Below are 18,010 nucleotides of genomic sequence, written 5' to 3' on the forward strand. Positions count from 1 at the left end.
TACTCTGCTCAAAGCACTAGGAAGTACCTCCAAAGACTGGTTAATAGGTCACACAACTAGCATAAATATAACCCCCTCCTTCCCTTTCATAGACTCAAATTTCCTCATTTTTAAAACGTGTAATTTCTTGCAGCTACGCTTATGGTTCAGTCTGACAGATCTGCTTCACTCTTTCCACTACATTTTCAAGCCTTAACATAGTATGTACCTGATTTAGTCCTTAAGCACTTCGCACTCTGACTTGATCCATGTATGTTCCTCTTTGTGAACATTAACAGTTTCTTGACTTGTCTACTGGACTTGCCTACTTGCATGCTTATTAAGCAAGGCATTAAGTGGCTTGTCAGACTGATCCCATGTACTTAGCATCCAAACTTCATGTTTTACTTGGTTGAGTAAGAAAACTTTTCCCAGAGCTTCATCTCTCTAGCCATGCTAACTGCTTACATGTGACTCTACTGACAATGAATGAAATGTACAGACGTTCTTACCTCTCTGGGATTTATTACTGAAACTGGAGACCACTGTTTGAACTGGGGAATCAAATGAAGCAGAGCAAGTGTACTAGTCATTTAGGGGTTAAGCTAATTTATTAGTGCCCTTGCTGTTTCTTGCATCAGCCTCTATGCATCTACTCTTCAAATTCTGAAAAGAACACCGACCTTTAATCTGTGGTATTAGTTCCTTTGACAAAATGGAAGATTATGTCTTTTTCCCACAAGCCTTCATGCAAAGCTTAGCCAGCTTCCATCTGGTCTGGCTAATTAAATGTAAGTTAACATTAAGTTAAGAGCCAGCTCCAGCCCACAGACCTTCTACTCTGCAACTGCAGATTTATTAATTGGCAAAACTATTTGAGTATTTAATTCTGATTTTTGATTACATCTATTTTCTTCACTCTCTCATGAAAACAGGGAAATGTTTTAGAAGACATATTTGCATAATTTCAGCTCAGAAGCAAAAAACATCACAACACGTTAGTAAGATTCTGAGCAGCCATAAAATTGTCTGGTTTTTTAGTTCTGTATTTGACATCTTAATAAAGTACCACTGTAACAGTGTGAAGGATCTGCCTATTATGCACAAGATCTGGAATCACTGGAGCTGTACACTTTTAAGCTGGCTGTGACCCACAAACCAGCCCTATATGTACTAGAACTAGAGCCAGTTGTTGTATTCCTTATTCAGTCAAAACTTTCTTTGACCTTAATGGGCATTCAGTCTGAATGAGAACAAAGGGATTAGCTCTAATATGGGGTGTTACTAATTGTAATCATGCCCACAGTTAACTTTTGAGAAAATTCATTTGGAAAACTGAAAACACAGAGAATCTGCTAAGTCAAAATGGTTCTTTTCACTATTTTATTTTTAATAATAATTCTACATAGGTCTTGTACCTAAACTGTTTTGCTGTGTTTACCATTAGATGCCAAAAAGGAAAACTATAAGCTTTAAGACTTATTTTAAAAGTAATGTGGCAAAGTTAGGTTTATGAATTTATTTTAACATCTGACAGTACTTTGGAAAATATTAAGTAAAACAAGCTTAAACTTCTTAACTAAATCCACCTTCTTTGCAACAGAGGCAATGATCACATTAAGAAATGCTATTTCTTCATAGATTTATCTAATATAATGACTGCTGCAACACTATGTAAAGCAAATTAAAAAAAACTTAAAACCCACGAAATTTCTTCCTACTTCCCATAAACAAAAAAAATTAAACACCAAATGTTAAAAAACCCACCAAACAGTTAGGATTTCAGTTTCATATAAAAATCTAAACTGTATCAAGACATGCAACAGAATGCTAAAAAAAAAGAACAAAACTGACAGGAAAAAAGAGCTACCTAATGGAGCAAACCTAAACACTGAAATTAGGAGATGAGTACATCAACACAATTCACCCTTTTCTGCCTCAGTTGCCCCAAGCAAATGGTACAGAAAGAACAACCATTTCTCCCCTTCTGTACTAACTCAAAAATTCTCAGGTGTTTAAAACTGCTCAAATTAAGAAGTTCCATGTACGGGCAGAAAATCAACAGCTATGATTACGATGGAAATAGAAACAGACAAGTAATACACTTCTAAAAGACTGAAAACAAAAAGGCTGTTGTTAACAGAGTGCAAGAGCAACAGACACAAAGCATTTTTTATTGTTTGGTTGTAGTATGGGATTTTCTTATCAACTTATTCTGTTCTCTTCCCGACCCATTAACTTTTAATGACCTGCTTGATAAAAGCCTTTCTCATGGACCTCTGAAGCTCTGTTTTATCCTCTGCCTAGCTTACTTGACATTTCTGCTCTCACTGTTCACAGCTGTTTTATCTGTAAGCTTACCCTGGGAATGCTGCTCTGCACAGAGTTGTGAACTTACACTCAGACAAAGGCAACTTAGCTCAAAACATCTGATAAAATCCACTGGGGTAACATCTTCAAAAATTAAACACAAGAAGCAAAATGCAATCTGAATTTACCAGCCCTATTCTAACCCTAGTCAGAGTCTTTCTTCCAGAGACCCGTTAAGATTCAGTTCATATTCAAAACACCAGACCTGTAACACAACGAAATGCTGAGCTCCTATCTGACACACTTCTGGCTGATTCCTGTGAACGAATTTCTGGCATTTAATTCACTCGCTCCGGCTTTCCTCGTCAACTGGAGCCACCTTGTGCCCTGTAAAGCACCTGCACCCTGCTGTCTGTTTACGAAAATACTTATTTATAAAGCATACTGGCATTCTGTGCATGACACAACCACTTAAAAATATTTATTCGAATTCTGTATAAATTGTCTTACTTATTTATACTATTTCAAGTCATTTAAGCATGAACAAAATAATAATGATGCAAAGCAAATGGATGAGTTGGTTTTTTTCAGTCTGACCCATTGCTTCAATGAGTTTTGAGTATGCATGACACTAGGTCACTTTGAACAGTCATGGAATGAGGAACACCACCACTATTTTCCAGTTTCTCTGTTCTTACCTACAATTGAGAATCATAAGCCATGACTAGAATCCAAGACCATGAGGTGCTTGGCTGCATTTTTTATTTTGGGGTAGAACAGTAAGGCATCATCCTCTAAAGTAATGAATTTTAGTGCCCAGCATATGGTCTTAAAATGTTTGTAAGTGCTAGAGTTCAGACCTGGCCACTAGCCACAGAATTCAAAACCAATTTAAAACATCCACGAAACTAGAGTCATTTTTTTTTCCTATCTCATTATAAAACAGGGATAATGTTAAATAGCACCAAATACATCAGGACATACTTCCAAAGAGCACTGGGGCAAATTCTGACTAAGGGTCAAATCTACCATATTAATATTCTTTTGTTCTAACAGGATTGTATCAAATGTGCTGAGTGGATTAAGAATACTAATACAATGCATATTTCCTCTCCTTCTCAAAGCAAGGATGATTTTCTTTATTCCAAGCGAGGGGAAACATAGATGTGATCATACTTTCTAGTAAAACTAATACACGTAATTTAAACACACACACCAGAGCTGATACTTCTTCTTAAGCCTGAAAGTACAGGCCACAAAAAAAACAAACAAACCAAAAACACTGCAAACCCCTGAACTACAAAGTTACAACAAAAACTGTTCTAGCCTTTTACCATTCTTCTTCATGCATTCTGACAAGTTAGGCATATCATCTTTTGAATCCTGTACTGCAATACATTATCCTGCATTTACTCTGAACACTCCGACATTATCATTATCTTCTTTTGTGCCCGACAGCAACTACAGCTCCTATAATGCCATTATTGTAATTAAGAACAATCTGAACCATTGACAGCATTGCCTCGTTTGCTCTTGAATCTCCTGTGCTCTACAGTTCTTCTAAACTAATATTTCACTATTAATAGTTTAGTTAGTTAAAAGAAAAAAATTATTAGGCCTCAGTCTAACTTGATGGTTGAAGAAGAATCTTGTTATAAAAAAATAAATGAAAGGCTGTACACTGACAAACTGTCATGCTTTTCTTTAGACACATTCACATCCTGCCAACCCATTCAGACGGTTACCCAGGTGAGGAAGCTCATTTTGGCTTGCTTCAAAAGGACCACCTGTACAGATACAAAAGAAAACATCTTTTTCTTCTCTCACTAAATGTACCCAAAGTACTCCTCTGTCTAAACTCTCCCTTTCATTAATCCAGCTCACAGTTGGATAAGTAGGGCACAGCAATTTAGACATTCTTGTCTTGGAAATTCTGACCTTAACACCCTTGCTGCTCACACGCTCCCCAGGTTGCCTGTACCCCTGTCCATCTGTCGGCAAATCATGATGCCCACTTGTTTGCTGAGCCAAGAAGGTGGTACACCATAGCCCTGTGACTGCTTAAAACCCAAGTCTTTGACTGGAATTTCAGAGAAACAATCAGCCGTGAGCTGAAGAAGTGCAGGTACAACTGGCAAGACAGCAGTGACACAATAGCACACACCTCTTAGAAACTAAGACCAGAAAGCCCATGACCAGGCCATGAGAAGCAACTTATATCTTGCCTCTGCAGTAAATAAGAATCTAGAGAATTGTGTTCTAACATAAACCAGCAGTCATTTCCTGCACACTATCTGAAAAGAGCTATGCCAAAGTTTAGCTTCTGAACATCACTGCTAGCATGGAACTTTACCTGTTCTTAGTAGACATGAATACAGGAAAGCACTATATGAGAAAGACTAGAGAAATCTGTCTAGTGGAAACAGCTGGTATCCCAAAAGGATAATACAGAAAAACATGTAAGAAAAAAATATTATTTTGCTTTCTCCATCCCTTTTCTAGTATACTTAACATCAATAAGAAGTCATGAAGAGGAATGAAAAGACTAAAAGAAAAGCAGCATTACTAACTCATCACAAATGTGTTCTCTTTAGTTTTGTCTAACATCTGCATATATGATAAGAATGTTTTATAGCAATTATTTCACAGGGACTAGTACAAAAATATTAGCCGGACATTTGTGAGGCTGTAGAGCCTTGTTTCTTAACCCTGCAATTCTTTAATATTTTGAGTAAAATCATCACTTGGTTGAACAGTGGCACAGTCAAGAGCCAGGTGCAGGATTAGGGTGAACAGATGGTGGGTAATCTTCCTAATACTGTTCTGCCAGTAAAACTCACTCTTGACCAGTCACATCCCTGGTTTTCTTTTTTTTTTTTCTGGCCCTTGGTTTTCTCCAGCCTGAGCACAGGCTGTTAAGGAATAGTGGCATGTTAAACTAAGGGTTCACGTAAGGCTGCTGATCTGCTTTTACTTTTGGTCCAAGACATCTTTTGTTTGTATTTCAGTGTAGTCACCAAAGGGAATTAACTCACTTGTGCACTCAACACATGCATACACACCCAATCCCAAGAGGAACAAGGGTATTAAAACCAAGTAATGTTGTCTATTAATACGTATTAGGACAACTAACAGAAAATGTATGACAATGCATATGAAAGCAAGGCTCTGAATGGCTTGGTACTCAGTGCTCCAAGTACAACTACACACACAAAGAAGCAGAGGAACTACGAGGTCCTAGAGAAGGCACATGGAATCACAGAATATTAGGGGGCAGAAGGGATCTTGAAAGATCATCAAGTCCAACCTCCCTGCCAGGACAGGACCACCTAGTGTAGTTCACACAGGCATACACAGAGCAAGCTAAGCCTTCAGTCCCAGCCCTGCATTTGGAAGTGTTGCAAGTGCAAATGTGAAGAACTGCAAAATACACTGCCTTCCAGCTCATCTTCTCACACATAATGGCATCAGCTGCTCCCAGCACAACACTGACTGTACCAAGTGCAGGGTTAATTGCCCTCTGAAGGGTTCTCTCTTTTCTGGTTATAGCTGCAGTTTAGTTAAGAAAAGAGCCTACCATTCTGTATGCAAGTCAACAACACATTACATTTTACTAAGAACTGGTTTGGGGATGAGGGTAGAAATAGGAGATGCGAAACCAAAAGTATTTATATTTATATTCATATTTATATTTATATTTATATTTATGCTTATGTTTATATTATAGTCCTCAGTATTTATATTTATATTTCTTGTATCTGTATTATACTCCTCAACCACTGCTTTCCTAGAGCTTCACTTGGCAAAGAACTGTGTCCCTACAAATGCTGATTTCACCTTCAGTGACATCACCATTTTGCTGAAAAGGACTGCAGAATTTTGTGGATTAAGTTAGTAGGAAGCACTTAAGCTCAGATACAGTGAAGTAACAAAAATACTGGACTGTCCTTATTTTAATCTCACTAAGAAAAGCAGAGAGCACAGAATTAAAATATTCCTTCTGCAGGGAGGTCATGGTTTACTAGTTGTGGAAGGCATTAAAGACAGAAAAGGAAAAGCATGATATATCCCAGAGACCCTGTCCAAGGCAGATTCACAGAAGCAAAGACTTGCACTTACAGAAAACTGCCTTTACACTCAGGGGTTTCTGAAGATGTAGAACTCCACAAGCAATAACCAAACACAGCAAGGCCTTTTCACTTTGACAGTCTTGCTTTCTTGGTGTCTCTCCTTCAAGGAAGATTCCTTAAATGCTAAGGAAAACATTGGAGTTCTAAAATTATGGAATGGATTCTCTTGACAGCATGCTCACTTTTCTGAGGGTGTAAATGAGAACTTCATATTTACTTCTCTTCATCTGGTTACATCCACCTTCATGTTGAAAAGTGGATGCATGTTTTATTGAGTCTGATATCAGGGATACATATTTTAAATCTGAATATGCAAAGAAAAGTAACATTGAAATAAAGGTTCATCAGTCTGTGTGGGCCTCTAGCTGTTTTTTCATTCTTTCCATGGCTCTGCCCTGTAATTTGGAAGCACTGGAGGCTCTTCAACGACTTCTTCAGTGCTGATTTTACGTCACCACTTTAATCTTTTTTACCTTTCATCTAAGTAATTACATCTAGCCAAATACAGTGGATACTGAGAAGAACTGACAGAGTATGCTGTCACTAATTAGGTTAAAACAAGTACTTTTTTAGAACAAGTTTAGGATTATCTGTGACTTCTGAGACTCAGAAATGCATTCACAGGTAATACTTTCTTATTTTTCTATTTAAAAAACCCAACCTCTTGAAACAAAAACTGAAGAGAAAGTGTATCAGACAAAATTCCCAATGAGACCACAAGACCTAGAGAAACTGAAATGCCAGAAGTAATGTTAAAATGCAGATTACAGGAGGAAAGATGACAGAAAAATATGCAAGATATAATACAGACTAAGAATTCCAGGTTGCAAATTACTGCATACAGAGGCTCTTAGCACTGTTTGCGAAATACAGTGCCTAACACAGGAAGATCTGGCCCTCAATTTAGCCACACATAAACAATAATTAATGCTTAACAGTGTCTTACAGATAACAAACAGATAACAGCACCAATTACTTTCTGCTTAGTGCAAAGAGCAGAGCTTGTGGAGAGAGGCAGAAAGGCAAGAGAGAGGCAGACACAAGAACTACCAAAGGCTGCAGCAGTTTCACCTGCACAAACCCAGCACAGCTTCTCAGACGACAGCTTCAAGCATGATGGAGCTGCCATTCACATACACACAGAAGAGTTTCGTCTGGAGCCTTGTTCATCACAGGAGAGTTCTTCACCTACAGCCACCCCAGCACAAGCAACAGCTGGGTATTGTCTATGCTGATAGAGAAGTGGTTCAAAGGCCCTTAACCTTACTTTCTACCTTTCAACAGTCAGAGCAGCGAGGGCCCCCAGGTACCCCCTGACAATTTGTATTCAAAGGATGGAAACAAAAACCCAGTGGTCTCCTCTTGAGTAGTTTGTCTTCCTTTCATACTTTGTAGATAGGTTTAGAAAACTCACAGCAATGAAATTACAACAAACCAAGCAGGGGAGTCCTCCCCTGTACTTCTTTTTACTTTCCACATTCCCCCCAATTAACAGAAGTATTTTATCAACTTAACAGAACTTGCTCCAAGGCAATAATTGTTACTATAGTGCTGCTAATAGGTTCTGTCCAGCATCAGCTACGCAGCTGTCAATGATGGGCCTATGGTATTACACCAGGGACATGGAAATTTGTCTAACAGTATATAGGGCAAAGGTTACATGCACATTTCAGTTGCTATGCACTAAGGTTGGAGGTAAAGCACATTATGTCAAACATCAAAAATGGCTGTTCAGCTGTTCTAATGGCACAAGAAGGCCAATGGTTGATGCAGTAAAAGTCAGAAATTCTAAAGCACTGATACCGAACAAGGCAGATCAGCACAAGCTTACCTCGGTGTGGAGAGCTGAACTGGAGATGCTAAGCACTAGTGTCTTTAGCCTTGAGTAGCAACTAAAACAGGTAACAGAAATCAATCACTAGTGGAACTTACTGTGAACCTACCTCATTAACATACTCAAATACCCTCCTCCTTAGGCTGGAAGGACTCCAGCCCATCCGAGCATGCACTAGTGAAAAGTGCAAGCACTACCACTTTAAATGAAAGCAAAGAACTAGTTGACCTATAATATACATAAATAATGCCAGTATACTTAGAGATAAGACAATTTTGCTTTTTTTGGTATATAAAATAAAACCTGTGTTAGCAGAAGGTGTGCTAGCTTTGTGGATTTACTACTTAGCACTCCCTTTTTGTGCAGAAATGGAATACAACAAGTTCTCGACTCTTGTGTTTGACTGGATTATTGCACAATGGGGGGACAACAATGTAAGAGTAATGACACAGCCTTCCCCATGCCATTTCCTTTTCACAGAAAGTACTACATGTCATCTTCAAAGCAGCAGCATGGAATTAGTATTCCCTGGCCTTTGTCATTGTTTGCACTACCTATTAGGTAGGAATCCATCAGTTCTTCTTTCAGCTTCATCTGCATTTTAAATACACCACCAGGTGAGAACAACAGAACAGAAAAAGCCTGCAGAGCAGGTCTAGAATCTCTCACCTGAGAAAGAGAAGCAAACCAAAAGTCTGCTCACACACAAAAAAATCAGTCCTTTGCACCAGAGTGCACTGATCTACTTAAAAAGAAGTTGCATAACCAGATCCAAATAAAATAATTCAATTATGTCAACTGAAATTCAGCAGAATATTTTCTGTATACCAAGAGACACATTTACTGCCTAGTAAAATGCCCACAGCCAGACAAAGGCATGATCTCTCATGCTATACAGCATTTAGTCATGTATTCTAGAAAGACAAAAAAATTATTAAAACAGCTTAAAAACTCTCATCTTACTCTTAATTTGTATTTTTAGTTTGTACTAATTTCATACTGTTCTGTGAAAAGCACAATAGCAACAAAGTAAAGATTAAGAAACTGAAGATAATTATCAAGAATTAGCAGAACCTACAATATTTTAAATTGTGAGCATACTCTTCCCTGTACCGAGAATGCAGCCTAGTGTGACCTCAAATACCAAAATTAAATCAAAAACAAGTCAACAATAGAAAAAGAAATACCATAAGTGGAAGCTAGAAGAAAATTAACTCTTTCTCCTGTCCATCAACACCAAATAAACTAGGCAGAAGAACAGTCAAATTACTGAAATTGATGTCTCATCAATCAGAAAATCAACTGAGCTCATACAATGATCAGTAATTGCTCTCTACCAAATTCATGAGTCCGAGCTGTTTCCCATCTGCTCCTATGCAATTTAAGCAATTCTGAACTTTGCTCTCCATTCCCAAACGTGTCACAAATGTGTTAGCATGTCAGGGGCCAATTCTTATGATTTTCCACTAAGGTAAGCTATTAGGAGGAGTGAAATTTCTGTGCCTATAATTGCCAGGCCAGAAAAATTCAAGGACAAACAGGCATGACCTTACTGAACCTACTACCATGGAAATTTTGCAAGATAACACAAAACACACCTCTATATTTTTTTTCAGAAAGATGTTATTCTTTTCTCTTCTTGCACTTGTATTAAGATATCCTTAGTACACAAGGCAGACTACTGTAAGACTACTATAAGGATTTGCTAATACAATGAGTTCCATTTTAACTCCAGCTAAATAAGGACTGGAATCTACCAGCAGCATACATGGGGTGCCTAAGTCTTTGAATGCTTTTCAGGAATGAAAGGGATGGAATCTCACTATGAACTACAAATAATTTTTGCATATGACAATTTGGTCATAAACAGGTCATGAAATAGTCTAGTATTATCTTACGAGTTTCTCTTTAGATAAAAAGCATTAGATAAAAATTATAATTAATTCCAAACTTATTTAATAATTTGTAATTTTTGTTACCTTTACAGAAATAAAACACTATTTAAAGATGCAGCTGCTCATGCTCTCACAGGAAAGACTAAATTGCAATGTGAATTACACCAATGGCAATGAGATACTGCAAATGAACACCAGGCTAAGATACGACATGACAGATGATGACACAAGCAAATTTGATCTCCAAATTCAGATCTTCTGAAATGCTGTAATTAAATATTAGAGAATATATTTTCCAGACTAACATGTCTTAAGGTATGATTAATCCCTGCTTATATCACATGTGAAATCTCAAGTAACAATATCTCAGGTTACTCTGTTTTTTACAACAATTTGTACTGTGATATTAGAGAACTGACTTCACTTGTCTAGAATATTTTCATCTCTTAGATGGGCAGAGTACAGACCATTGCCAAGATCATTGAAGACTACAAGAAAAGGCTCGCTATAGATTTTTACATACATTCATACATACAAATTAATGTTATTATAGAAAATCCCTTGTATTATAAACTACTTTTCTTACAAAAAATCAAAATGCCTATCGATGGCATAAATGCAAAAACCATATACATATAATCACATATCATCTGCAAGTTAAAATATATAACAAAGATAGTACAAAAATGTCATTAGTGTACTACCTATAACAGATAAAAGATTTTTGCATTATTAAAAACCATTAATTCTTACCCTTGCAGTAAAATACCAAAGTAGATCAGCAAGTTTCTGTGCTCTGTCTTAACAGCAGAACTTACACTAACCAAAAGGTAGAAAAATTTTCAATTGCCCCTTACTTATCAGAAGTGCACCAAGTCCCACTGACTTTCCTGACTTACTGCTACACTGTAAGATCCAAGTATGCTCTGGACCATGCACACCTTGAGCACGGGTCTGGCTTTACACAGAGGGTCATGCAGCAAAGGTGCATAATAGAGGTGCACATGCAGCTGCTCCAGGGTAGCCCCTGAGGGTGAGCACATAGGAAAAAAATCCACAGTAGCTCTGGCCAGGTCTATAACCCATTTGATCAGAAGACTGGGATGACACAGGCATCTTATGCATAGCCTAACTTAATCTTAATGAAGAATACTTACTCGACTGCCCATACATGAAAGTGGAATAAAGAGAATTTTTGCCTCATGAAGAAATACTGACACAGGTGAAATACAGAGCATAGAGCACTACTAAACTATTGTCCTGGTTTAAAATCACAAGATTAGGTAGATAAAAGGGGAAATTAATAACTTATTAATTTCTGAATTATTTCTGAAGAGTTACATCTTGTTGTATTTAGAGACCTTACTTGATTAGTGATCAACACTCAAAAAAACGAGGTAGAAATCTGTATCAGACTAACTGTACTAGCAAATACATCCTGATGTTCCACAAAAAATATGAAGAAAGTGTAAAGATGCCATCCAAGATTGCTTCATTCTAGTTTCCAAAAATTGAAAGTAGTACATGGCCAGTAGAAAAAATATTCATTTTCAAATGCCTATGACTTGTACTTGAACATTTTCAAATACATTATGTGGGTTGGCAGTTGAATAACTCCTATGACAGGGACCTGTCTCTGTAGGAAACCTGCCACTAGACAGGTCAACTTAAGTAGAAAAAAATAAATCAAAGAACAAGAGTCTAGATGAACAAGCAATCTGACTTCTTACATAGACTAGCTAGACTTCAAACACACCTGGAGCCCTACAAGTTCTGTCTGCACAACTTAAAATGGAACACGTGTGCTACAGCCTGCAAGAAACAAGGGGACTCATTGATACTTTGCAAACCCATATTTTTTTCTAGTGGAGGAAAGACTAAGAAGCATGAAGAAGACAGGCTTCACAGTAAGGATTTACTACCTCTGAAGACATCTGAATCTGCTAAAAACAAACAAAAATGGAAGACAGCACAGTATCAGTCTCACCACTATATATGCTTCCACTAAATAAATCTAATAGATACAAAAGTAAGAAGGATGTTAGGGTGAATTTAATAGAATACTTTTTCTTCCATCCAAATAACACACTCCTCTTAAAGTTAAAAAAAAAATCTACAAGCCACTGTTACTTTCAAGAAGCTTTTGGGAAACACAAAGGGAAACACTAATGCTGTTACAAAATTTTAAAAGGGTAAATGTAAATGATGAAATAATGAAATGGCAGGTGAAGGTTTTAGTCAAATTTAATACAGAAAGCAGTAATGAGAACAAATATTACTTCACAGAATTTACCCTTTTGTAAGACTACAAGGCTGTGGACAGAAGTAACTGCTGCCTCTAACAGGCTGCTGGCGATACGTGACAACAATATCTGTCAACTAGAAAAACAGCATCAGTAATACTGGACATACTAAATGTACTACAAATTGGCTAAATTAAGGATCTCTTACCATACCTACAATGCAGACTCATCACAGGAAATGGCTGCTAGTTCAACACTACTAATATTCATTAATACCCTATGAGAACTATGTAACAAACTGGGTAAGAAGTTTGCCATCATTTACTACTTCACCAGCTTCTGGGCCACCTGCAATGACCCGAAAAGGCAGCTAACACGAGCACAATTGTGCAACATCAGTTTTATTTGAAAAGCAAGAGCATGCACCTCAAAAAGATGATAGTTCCAGAGTGAGGGCTCCCCAAAGCTATGTAATCCTTTTCTGCAGCACTGGTACTAAGCAGAAGTACTGTGCTTGGCTTCATTACCCACATACACACCAGATGCGTGAGCCGGCTGAGGGTAATACCCTTCTTCACACTTGGAAGCAAATAACATCCTTGTTAGAAAAACTGTTCTTTAGTGACTGTTACTTTTACTCTATTTGCATAGTATTTAAACTAATATCAGCTGTGAAAATGATGGGTGAATGAGGTTAAATTCCAATTCTCTGCCTCATGAGATTTTAAATAGGCTGATTCAGTAAGGGGTGGATGTTAACTCACACGTATGGACAAAGAACCACACTGTTGTACATGTTTGGTGTTCTTCCAAGGTCCACTGTCATAAGGCAAAGGTTTTTTTCTCAGTTCAAGAACAATCAGGTTAAGTTTTAAGCCTCTGAAGAACCATTACACCAGTTGTGTGCATTACACTGGCTTCTCAGAGCAGTGTTATCAGACCATGCTGTACACCGATACAGAAAGATACATTATAAATCCAGCAGGATGTAAGCATCCAGCTTCGGCATTTTTTCACCACAAGTTCAAAGGCAGGCACTCCTGACAGGCGGCGAGGCGTGCAGCGCCCGCAGCCCGGCCCCAGGCCCTGCCCAGCTGCGCGGAGCTGTGAGGAGTTCAGGCCCACAGGCCCCGCAGGCCGCCGCGGCCATCGCCCGCCAGAACCCTTCGCCTACTGCGAGCAAAGATTCCTTCTTCAGCCCGGGCAGCCCAGTTCGCCCTGCCCTGCCCATCTCACGCTGTCCCGCGGTACGAGCTCAGCACTGCCCCGCACCGCGGAGCGGGGTACACCCCACCGGGCCCGAGGTGCTTGGCACCCCCGGGGCCGCGGTGCGCCGGGCTCGCTTCGTCCGTAGCGCACAACCCGCCCCGCCGCAGGGGCCCTTAGAGGCGGCGAAGGTGGGAGGGAGGGTGGGTGCGTGGGTGGGTGGCTCCCGGCCGGCGCCCGCCCGCGCTCTCGCGTTTCCCCGCCGCGACGCGTTGGCACCCGGGAGTGGCACCGGCGGAGAGGCGCCACGGCCCCCGCCCGGTCCGGCGAAGCTGCGGGGAGAAGGCTGCGTGCTCCTCCCTCACTGCTCGCCAGCCCACCCCACCCCGCACGTCCTTCCCCAGTCAGCCCCTTCCTCCCGCTCCCCGGAGCCTTTTCCTTTTCCCCCTGTCTCCTCCTCCCCCGCACCCCACCATTTTAAGGTAACTCCCAGGAAACGTGCAAACCTGTAATTTTTACCTTCTTTGGCTTTTTTCCTCCTCGCCAACGTGCCGCCGAGCTTGCCCAGGAAGGAGTCATCTTTCTTTCTCGACGGCGGAGATTTAGGGGTGGGGGACTTGGGGGAAGAAGGGGACTTCTGAGGGGAGGTTGCCATGATGGCCCAGCCGGTGCCCAGGGATGAAGGAGACGGGTCCGAGGCCCCTATGCCGTGGGAGGCTGCTCCCGGCTCTGAACGGAAGCGGAATTATTTCAAGCATTTGAGGCAGCTCCTGCTTCTCTCTCCCGGCTCTCCCGCTCATTCCCTCCCTCCCGCCCGCCCTCCCGCCTGCTCGGCGCCCGCCAGGGAGGGCCCGCGCCCCGCGCGCGACTCCCGCCGCCGGCCCCTTCCTGAGCCCCGCGGCCGCCCAACGCCCACCCCCCGATGCCCCCTCCTCAGGCGCCGGCTGCGCCTACCTGCCTCTGCCAGGGGCTTCAGCCGTGGGCCGGAGGTCCTCCTTTTGCCTGCCCACAGGGTTTGGTGCCTCCGGCTCAGGAAAAGGGTTTTTCACGCGCTCCCGGGAAGGAGAAAGCGCAACAGCCAGCAGGAGCCGGGATGGGCCTTGAGGAGGGACCCGGAGTGAAGATGACAGCTTTTTGGGTGGAGAGCGTTACACTGAGGCACAGACAGTGTGCCTGTGGTCCGTCCACCTTTGCACTACCTTGCAGTAGAGCCAGGCTCCAACTCAAGCTGGCTGGTCAAACCCAACAAGGTAGGTGGTTAACGGGTGCCAAAAGTTAAACGCAGGTATGGACAGGCAGGACCAGAGCTCAGACAGCTCAGTTAATCCCTAACTGTTCTTAGGTGAAGGCTCTGAAAGGATGAGGAGGTCGCATCTGCGGGCAGATGTTTCTACACCCTATGGACAGCACCGATAGAGAGGAACTAATGAAGTGATCAAATGTCACTAAATAGTTTTGTGCAAGTTAAAGTTCAAGCTTACTCAAACATTTCATCCTTGAGCACCTTTTGCAAAGCATCTCTTCTGCCTTTAGGTTTCCACATCTATGGTCAGAGGCAGAAGGCATCAGCGTATCTACTTCTAACAACTGTTGTAGTCAGACCAGTGCAAAAACCAATGGGGAGAAAGATGATTTGGCATGATAGATTGCCTATACTGATCCTGCTTTGATTTTCAGATGAGTAGCTTAAGAGAGAGCTATCTTTAAAACAGATAATTTGCTGTAAATGGTTCAGGAGGCACCCAGGACTGGAACAGCATTAATGTCATCTGGATACACTACTTTCACTTACCACTTAATCACTCGATTAACAGTTCAGGCAAAAAGCCACACACACTTCATGCAAATATCTACCCATCCATTAGGCATAAGTGAAATGAAATTATCATGAGGATATTTCTAAATCAGCTAATAATTGTTGTGTTTTTACAAGCCAGTAACATTGGTTAGCTGATGAGGTATAGCTTATTTTTTGCATGTAGTTAGTATATGCCCTGGAGAAAAACTTTATTCATCCATATTGCCATCAGTTAAAAGCAGGAATGAGCCTGGGCTGTTAACACCATCTCTCCTTTGCTGTTTGCTCTCTGGCTTGTAGCACTGATTGTCTCAGTGCTGTTATCTCTAGAATAGTCTAAATTTCACACATTATTCTGTTTTTACAGAAGTGCTACTCACACAGTGTATTGCTTAAGAGATGAACAGTTTTGAACAATTTTAAGAACATAAAAAAAGAATATTTCCTTCAAAAGAAGACAAACACAAACCACCAAAGCTTTTTAACATATGTGTGAATCTGTGGCATTTACAAACAGAGCAATGACCCAAATAAATCTCCATTTGGACCCTAATGACCATACATAGATGTCAATGCAGGATTTGTGGGCCCAGCATTAAGAGACAGTATTTTGGCAAGCAGACGTGTGCTTGCCTTTGTACCACTACATTTGTGTTAGAAACAGAGAGAACACCTTAAGAGGTGCTGGATTGTGCAGTACACAAAAGTCAGAATTCACCATGCGTTTGCCAAGGCTCACACAAAGTAGCTGAAAAGACTCAGAATCTTTCCTGTTTCTCTACGTTCAGCATATATAAATTAAATGGATTATTTACTTAATAGCCTCATGAGCTAAGAATGTTTCACATCACAAGGAGAAACAAAATTTTAAATGAAATCTAATGTGTTTTAAATCAACTTTATCAGATCTGGAAATACAAATACTGTGTGCTTTAAGTAATGATGCTAATGGGGCAGACAAGTTTACTAGAATTTTGGAGTTTGGGGGTTTTTTAATGGGTTTCTTTCAGAATCTATTTGCAGTTCTTTGGGTATAGCATTATGGCAGTGTTTTTCCACGATGATGTTCCTCTTTGAGGGTAGTTAGAACTTTTTTTCTCACTTTTTTTCACTTTTAGAACTACATGCACTATTTTTTTTCTTTTTGATCTGGGAATATATATGGACATATGACAACAGGCCTTATAGAAACGCACAAGGTCTAAGTTATGACAGATACAGGAATGTTGATTTTAAATGCCTCAATCTTATTTATTCAGTATTTTTAACACAAATACTAATTCAGTGGGGATTTCTGTCCAGCTAGGTTTTTGCTCTGCTTTATATTTGATAAATCAATACTTTCACAGCCACACTTCATGACATGGTAATCAGCAGGCTGCCATTCAGACTGGCCCTGCTGTATCTGCCATATAGAAATCTGGAGCAGACCACAAGAGCTCTCACCATGCTCTCTGTCAGTACCTTGTTCTTGCAGATGAGCCAGCCAGTAGCTCAAATTAATTGTATCCTGATCACGTATAAGCTTTTGCTAGGCAATAAAAGAAGGCTAAGACTACATACTAAAATAATTCTTGTTCACCTGAATATCTGTCCATATAAATAAAAACCACCTGTTTTTTATTTCTTTTACTATGGGACTAAGAATGATCGTGAACAGTCTTGCCTCCCAAATTTGGTAGGAGAGAGGGTACATAATATACTGACCATGGATTAGGCTGGTAGGAAGAGCACTGCAGCAGCCAAGCTGATTAATGCTGTGCAATAAATATTAATGTGGAGTTTTCTCCCAATGTTTTTCTCCTAGTTGTACCTCTGCACTAGCCTTTTGGCCACTTGGTCTTTTAAAGAGTGAAAGCAGAATTTTCAAAAATATTTATCAACCTACTGCTGTTGCTGTGATTGCCTACAGTAACACCCTTCACTGACCTTTGGAAGTACAGAACTAGACAAAAGTCCACCCTCTTTATTTTTCTCATTATTTACATAGCCAATAAACCCAGCAGGCTGGTAACTCCTGTGCAGTCCTGAGAACTTAAGAGTGGTATTATCAAAGGAGTCGCCACCAAGCCCATCTGCCTTTGAAGCACACAAGGTGGAAGGGAAAGGACGTGACTGTAGAAGAAAAATCTCAGTTCAAATATGCCAAAAATTACCTTGACTTCTGAAGAGAGGCAGCAGTCCATCTGCTTGTTCAAGAGGAGAGGGCTATCAATCAGTTCAGAGACACTGAGCGTAGACAGTGCTGCAGGCATTAACATAAACCCAAATCTTGCGTCACCTCAAGCAGCACATTGTCTTGCACTCTAAGGCTCTCCACTGGTAGAAAGCAACAAAACCAGATGACCTGATAGAGGTAGAGTTAGCAGAATTGTAATATGAGCAGTTAAAGTTTTGATCACAGATTCTTCATGGTCCATGCAGTGACACTTTTCCTTCGAGTTTAAAATGAGCTGTTAAAATTTGTGTGTCGTGCCTAAGGAAATCAGGTGGTGAGTTCCTATGTGAGAATGTGAAGAAATTGTTGATCTTACGAAGTTTTCAACTTCTTGTGGTAAAGTACAATCCCATCTGGATTCAAGGTATCCTTATTCCTAAACTACAAAATGAATCTA

At 40.2% G+C, this 18,010-nt stretch overlaps 1 protein-coding gene across 2 annotated transcripts in view; it reads right to left on the reverse strand.

Moving 5' to 3' along the window:
* PARVA (parvin alpha) overlaps positions 1–14,973 on the reverse strand; it is a 61,832-nt gene extending 46,859 nt beyond the window's left edge. The window contains exons 1-2 of one of the 2 annotated variants that reach the window (XM_030451302.1): positions 14,552–14,973; positions 14,117–14,326 (exon numbers count right to left, since the gene is read on the reverse strand). In XM_030451302.1, the coding sequence (XP_030307162.1) occupies positions 14,117–14,252 (136 nt within the window). In that variant the 5' untranslated portion in view covers positions 14,253–14,326; positions 14,552–14,973. The remainder of the gene's footprint in view (positions 1–14,116; positions 14,327–14,551) is intronic. The other variant, XM_030451303.1, reaches the window with a different exon arrangement.
* Positions 14,974–18,010: the final 3,037 nt, after the last annotated feature.

This window comes from Calypte anna, chromosome 5 (assembly GCF_003957555.1).
Source record: "Calypte anna isolate BGI_N300 chromosome 5, bCalAnn1_v1.p, whole genome shotgun sequence".
Classification (NCBI taxonomy): Eukaryota; Metazoa; Chordata; class Aves; order Apodiformes; family Trochilidae; genus Calypte; species Calypte anna.